This window comes from Marmota marmota, unplaced genomic scaffold (genome assembly GCF_001458135.2).
Source record: "Marmota marmota marmota unplaced genomic scaffold, marMar, whole genome shotgun sequence".
Lineage (NCBI taxonomy): Eukaryota > Metazoa > Chordata > Mammalia > Rodentia > Sciuridae > Marmota > Marmota marmota.
In genome coordinates, this window is record NW_025999900.1 from 36,653,278 (window position 1) to 36,660,520 (window position 7,243).

The 7,243-nt window shown below is 42.5% G+C and overlaps 1 long non-coding RNA gene and 1 gene segment (V, D, J or C); both read right to left on the reverse strand.

Moving 5' to 3' along the window:
* Positions 1 to 1,160: 1,160 nt before the first annotated feature.
* LOC125615302 lies at positions 1,161 to 1,792 on the reverse strand. Its single transcript, XR_007345872.1, has 2 exons — positions 1,590 to 1,792; positions 1,161 to 1,444 (listed from the first exon to the last, which is right to left on the reverse strand). It is a non-coding gene; the product is annotated as an uncharacterized LOC125615302 (long non-coding RNA).
* A 2,281-nt stretch (positions 1,793 to 4,073) lies between these two features.
* Positions 4,074 to 6,749, reverse strand: LOC107144175. The segment is given in 2 exon segments: positions 4,074 to 6,362; positions 6,490 to 6,749. Coding segments are annotated over 2 exon segments (405 nt in total).
* Positions 6,750 to 7,243: the final 494 nt, after the last annotated feature.

A 7,243-nucleotide genomic window follows, 5' to 3' on the forward strand; every position in this document is an offset into this window, starting at 1 on the left:
GGGAAACTAGGACTTTCTTACAGATTCCCTTTTTCCTCATGTAGAAGTTGTGGCTTGGAAATTACACAACCCTTAAATGGCAGAATCCAATTCTGATGTTTCCCTCTCTTATCACACAACAGCTCCAATCCTCAGCTGTGAGATGGAAGATTTGCTTGAACACATTCTAAGATCCCTCCTAACCCCAATGCCTAAGAGTTCATCACTCCCTGGAACCAGAGGAAAGCAAGAGTCATCTCAGGCAACTCAAAGACACCCCTGAGGATGAGCCTGAGGACATTGAGATAAAATGGGTCTAGCACTGCAATAGGACAGGTGAGACTCTTTGTTACAATTTGAATGTGAGGAGTCCCCCCCAAAACTCACATGTGAAACAATGCAAGAAGGTTTAGAGGAGAAATGATTAGGTTATAAGAGTCTTAACAATCAGTGAATTAATCCCGTGATAGGGATTAACTGAGTGGCAATTGAAGGTGGGTAGTGTGCAGCTGGAGGAGGTGTGACATTGGGGGCATGGCTTTAGGTTATATATTTTGTTTCTCTCTAATGGAGTCTCTCTCTGCTTCCTAAATCATCATGTGAGCCACTTCCCTCTGCCACACTCTTCTGCCTTACCTCAAGAACCAAGAAATGCAGCCAGACTTCTGTGGACTGAGTCCTCTGAAACTGTGAGCCCCAAAATAAACTTTTACTCTTCTAAAATTGTTTTATTCAGATCTTTAAGTCACAGGAGGAAAAAAAAGAAAAGAAAAAAACCTGACTAAAACACCTTCCAATACTGAGCATTCTTTACTTGTCCTCTGCTGGTGTACAGGGCTTACTTTTTTTCCTGATAAAATTAGAATATGAAGAATCATTTCAAATCAGGGATTGAAATCCTTCAAGTCACGTAAGGATATAGAAGGCACCTATACTGAGGATGAGCCTGAGGCCATGGAGCCAAGGTGGGCAGAACTGAGCCTGGCATTGATGTTCCCTTTCCATATCTCATGACCTTAACCCTATTCCAAAATGCTTCAAAAAAATCACAAATTTGAATGGACTCTCTTCCCATCCCATGAAGAATGTGAATCCACCAAGTCCACCCATGGTCAGGGCTTCTGGGAAGCAGCCCTGGCAGGGTTTGCGTCAGGGCTGCAGGTGCCTGCTGATCACTGTGCATCTGTAGCACAGAAGTAAGTGGCAGCATCTGCAGCCTGGGAAGCCGTGATGGACAGGACGCTTCTTTTGGTGGAGGTGTCCAGGGTGGCTGTTAGTCTTCCACTGTGTTTTTCTTTCTCATTTGAACGTATTAAGATCACCAAAGCAGGACCTTTACCTGAATCCTGTCTATACCACTGCAGAGTGGTAGTACTACTTTTGTAACTGCAGTTCATGGTGGCATTTTCACCCTCCTGGACACTCAGGACCCGAGGGCTCTCTTCTTCTTGTTGACTGTTCACCCCTAGGCAGAAATGAAGCCAGAGACAAGAAGTCACTACTGAACTTTCAAATCCTATTCCCCAAATCACAGGAAGACCTAACCTCTCTAGCATGTGGGCTCTAAATTCCAGTCTCCTGTTCCCATCTCCACCAGCACCCCCACTCACTGGCCAACTGAAGCCACATGGTCACCAAACACACTCTCAGGAGTTTCTGCATCTTCCTTCCTTATTGGGATCACAGGAGGCACAGCTCTGTTCCCTAAAAGGGAGCCAAGTTCCTCAGTCAGAAGAGTTCCCATTACTGAACATTTATCTAGTCTTCCGGTCCCCTCCCAGAGTATGGATTATTTTTACCCAGCCAGTCAGCAGCAAACTCAGTCCTTTGCTTTGAATACACATGCAAGCAAGTAAGGGTGGAAGCGCCTGTGCACGCGCAAACACACACACACACACACACACACACACACACAGATTGAAAGTTAAGTCTAAGAAGAGGGAGACACTGACATCTGGTGGCATCAATATCATCCTGCTGATGGAATGGGCTCTGGATGGTGAAGTGTGCAAAACTGACACAGAAGGAACCTGAAATATAGTCCATGCTCTTCCTGCCTTGAATGCTGGTTCCAGCTTAGAGTAAAAGCAGATACAGTTGAATTCAGATAAGAACTCAATGAAGGAAGAATGTTGGACCCAGAAACTACTGGATACCTTTGAGAAGCACTGTTAAGTTTGCTACTATTACAATTTCTACAAATATATCTTCAAGATGATCTGACTCTTTTTTAATCTAATGCTGGAATGAGACTATATATGTCAGAGTTTTTATTTTGTGAGCAATGGAAATGAACTCTGATTTGATTAAATTTAAAAGGAACAAATTAGTAAATACCAGGTTTGCTTGGGAATCCTCAATAGGTTCAGGGAACTGGGCTCAAATCTACCAACTCAGCACAGCATAGAAAATCAGTCTGGAGAAGCCCTCCTCTGAGCACCCATGAGCTCTTCTTCTGAGCCCTGGACTCTGCAGGTGGTACCTGCAAAGTTGCTCAGGTAGGATGATATACGCAGCTGTAATTCCACTGTCTCTGCAGCCCTGTCATCCCTGTGTTATTGTAATTACTCCCACTGCCCCAAAGGAAATTCTTAATCTTTCATTTATTCCATAACTGGCTCCTGAGTCAGCATTGGAAATGATGCGCCCGACTCCTGGGGCCCAGTCCAGTACCCACATCCATCTGCACAGTAGGCTGCATATATGAAGTGCCATTTTGCTAGTTGTACTCCCTCAGACCTGGTGACCTAGACAACAAAATTTATTCTCTCACAATTCTGGAGGATTTAAGTCAAAAGTCCAGGTGTCAGCAGCTTTGGGTTCTCCTGAGGCCTCTCTCCTTGACTTGCAGATAGACATCTTCTCAGTGTGTCCTCAAATGGTCCCCCTTCTGCCTGTGCTGTCTGTGCCCTAATCTCCTCTTCTTACATGCACACAAGTCATTTTGGATGAGAGCCACCCGAATGACCCTGTTTTAACTGAATCACCTCAACAAAGGAAACAATTTATAGAGAAAAAAAGTAACATATGGGATGAAAGAAAATATTCACAATCATGTCTGATATGAGATTAATACCCAATATATGTATTTAAAAAATCCTATAACTCAATAGAAAAAAATAAAAATACTGATTTAAAAACGAGAAAAGGACTTGACTAGACATTTCCCCAAAGACATATAAATGGCCAAAGATTATTCGTCCAACATCACTAATAATCAGGGAAATGATAATAAATATTCACAAATCACTAAGGGCATTCTAGTTTCCCATTACCCATTCTTTTTGTTGTTGTTTGTTCTATGAACTTAGTGGGGATTAACTGAGTGGTGTTCTGGAGGAGGTGAGCATCAGGCGCATGGCTTTGGGATATATATTGTGTATCTGGCAGGTGGAGTCTCTCCTGATCCTCATATGAGCTTCTTCCTTCAGCTACACTCTTCTGCCATGTTGGAATGAGGCCTCTCCTCAAGCCCAGAGGAATGAGGCCTACTATGCCTGGACACAGACCTTGAAACTGTTGAGCCCTCAAAAAAAACTTTTCCTCCCCTGAACTGGTTCTTTGTCAGGTCTTTAATCATGACAGTAAAAAAGATGACTAAAACATTTAGATTTAACATAATTATACACATTCATGTGTCCAACAAGATCTGCACTGTTACATTAAAAATATAGTACAATAACTTTCAACATGAGGTACTTCATATTTATATGTTTCCTTAATAAGTACTGCTTTAAGCTGCTAAAATCAAGCACACTGAGGCATCAGTTTTTACAATGTCAATAAAGACACTTCAGCATAATAATTATGTAGAAATTAAATGATTTACTTAAAGATTATTTTAAAATATGCTTCAGGAATATTCCATTCTAACTGCTAGCCCACTATCCCTTATCCCTGGTAAGAACAATGACAAAGTCTACCAGATATTTTGGTAGACTTTCACTTTCTGTAAAGAAGTTGTGTTCATACACTAGAGTCGCCTGGCTTGTCAGAATAATGTTTTTTAGTTTTATAAAAGCTACAAAAGTCAAAATTACCAAAGCAAGCACATTAGCTTTCATTCTATTTTGTTGAAAATGCAGAAAGGGGACTCAGTTTAAAAGGTATAATTTTCATTCTAAATACAATTTTTGAATTTTATCCACAGCTCTCAGCACAGGTCAATCAGATGTGAATATGTTTATAGTAATTAATAGAAAATTAAGTTCTTCTATACCCCATGTACAGGATCTCCTGGGGCTTTCAGCCAGCTGCTTCCTAGCTGCACAGAGGGCAGCTCAGCAACAGGACCACTGATGGTGACCAGGGAAGGAACGACACTACTCAAACACTATCACATTTCACTTCCTCAACTATGAATTAGTGCTAAGTAACATTTCATCTTCTCTGGCTTAAAAACAGTTTCCTTCTAATCAGTCCTACTGATTTGCATGGTAGTTATGAGTTGCTAAAATGTTTAACCATAAGTTATTAACATAATCCTTTGTAGAAATATTTTAATTGAACATTTATCTTTATTTCATTACTCATTGTGTGAGCTTGGTATCCTTGACAAAGATCAGTTGAATGTACATTCATGGCCTTATATCTGGGTTCTCTGTTCTGTTCCATTAGTTTGTATGTATGTCTTAATGACAGAATCACACTGTTTTAATTACTGAAGATTTGTAATAGATTCAGAACCCAGGAGGTGTTATACCTTCAGGTTTGTTCTAACTTCTCAAGATGGTCTTAGGTCTCTTCAGGGTCCTTTGTGCTCAGCTCACCAGTCATCAGAGGAATGAGATATTGCAATTCGATTTTACCTCACATCTATGAAGATGGCTACTGTCTGAAAATAAAAGACAGTCAAGTATTGGTGAGGAAGTGGAGAAATTGGAACCCTTGAACATGGTTGTGGGAATGCAAAATGTTGCATCCATTAGGGTAAGCAGTATGGACCTTCCTCAAAAATTTACAGATAGAACTATTGTATAATACAACAATCCCACTTTTAGGTATTTATCCAAAATAATTGAAATTGGGATCTCAATGAGATATTTGCACTCTCTTGTGTGTTGCAGTACTACTCACAACAATCAAGATGTGGAAACAACCTAATGTCAGACAGTAGATAAATGGATAAAAAATGTGGCATATACATAAATTAAATATTATTATCCTTTAAAAATATGATGACCTTGCCATGTGTAACAATACAGATGAACCTTGTGAACATCATGCTAATTGAAATAAACCAGTCTTAGAAGGACAAATACAGCATGATTCCACTTAGATGAAGTATCAAAACTAGTCAAACTCATAGCAGAGTAGAATGGTGGCTGTCAGGGACTAAGAAGAGGATGATATGGGGAGATGCTGGTCCAGGAGAACCAAGTGTCAGTTAGACAATATAAAAAAGTTCTAGAGGTCTGTTGTACTATATTTTGCTCCTAGTTACTGAATTGCAGACTTACAGTTTTAAAAAACAGTAGAACATAAGTGTTTTCACCATAACTTTAAAATATTCTTGTCCCTGAAAAGTGTAAACCTGACTGAAATAAAGGACAATGAAAGGATAAATGTTGTGTCAGGAAAACTCCAAACAGAAATGAAAAGGGGTACAGAAGTAAAACGGGAAGAAATAGCACACCAAAAAGAAACTAGAGGATGTCTGTAGCCAGACACTAAATAAAGTCCTTTGAGGCAATGCTAATCATCACAGTGGATGCTAGAAGTGACTTTTAAAAATTCAAGTGCTGCTGCCTTTTTAACTTGAGAGCCTTTATAGCTATGTTGTTCAGAGTGCAGGTGTCAGGTGGGAGTTGGAGCATGAAGTTGTGGGGGAAGACAGGGGTCCCTCCTGGAGAAATTCAACACAGAACTTTTATCTGGGCCACAGCCAGTCTGAAGGCAGCAGTACACAGACATGGAGGCAAACATTCAGGAGACAAATATTCCCCAGGACTCAGGCCACTCTGTCCTCTTGGGCTGCACAGAAAAGGAAAACCTCTTGAAAACTCCCCAGCTTGAGCCTGTGTGTCACAAAAAGTCTCCTACATCAGGAGGTTTGTGCTCAGCTCCCCCTGCAGCCCCAGGCACTGTGTCACTCAAAGCACAGAAGTACTCAGCTGAGTCGCTCCAATGGGCTGAGGGCTTCCTCAGGTGGAAGGAGGTTTCATTTTTCCTAAGTTCAGCCTGGAAACCATCGATGCCTGTCACCAGGGTGGCCCCTGACATGTACTTCAGGAGGAGCTGGAGGCCTTGGCTGGGGCGTTGCTGGTACCAGAAGAGATAGGGTGATACAGAAGATGAGTAGCTGCACCTCAGCTGCAGAGGGGCTCCTTCAGAGACCAGGACGTGGCGGTCAGGCTGGGTCACTGACTGGGCTCCGCTTCCTCCTGCAACATTGATGCTGAGTAAGGAAAAGCAGCGCAGACCTGGCTGTGGAGAAGACGCGTCTCTCTCCAGTTCCAATCAAAACACGGTCCCTTTGGTGGGAGGGGAGAGGGAACAGCATGTACTCACTCAGGGTGAAAACCATCGCGAGCATCGGCACGAGCAGCGGGAGCATGGCTGGTGGGGAAAGCTACAGGGATCCGCGGGTGGGAAGGTCGCTGGGGCTGAGCCTCTGGGGCACTGAGTGGAGAGGAGGCGCTGCACGAGTCCCTTGCTTGGACGAGTTTCACAAACGGTTAGAAAGAGGCTTTCCTTTTCAGCAGTGTGGATGCTCTCTAGTCCCTTGTTCTAGTGACAGGTCCCTTAACCACATATCAGTGAGGAAGCATCAGCCAGGGGCAGGGAGGAGGGGCTCCGTGGATGAAGAGGATGCTCAGTGAGAACTGACGCCTCCTTGTGCAACATCGCCCTCTGGAGGCCAGAGGCGGGACCGGGGATCTAGACAGGCTGTGCCCTTCCCATGTCAAAGTGTGATGTGCCAACTTCCAGGGAATGTGCGTGTCCCTTTCAGAATCTGTGATGATGTCACCCTCTGCAGTACATGGTATTAATCTTAAAGTACATAAGAAGTGGTAGTTATGTAACAGGATAAGATAACAACAATTTAACTGAAAAATTAGTCACAGAAGATTGTATTCTAGACTCTGAATACAGATGATACTCCATAGTATTTTGCAAAGCCATTCCTCAGACAGAATGGGTAAGAACCAGTGGCCTTAGGTTGAGTCAAGTCTTCACATGGCCATGTGCTGCTAGAGGTAAGCATCAGAATGAGGAAAACAAATTATTTATTTGTTGCTAAAGCAAAAAAGCAAAAGAAAAA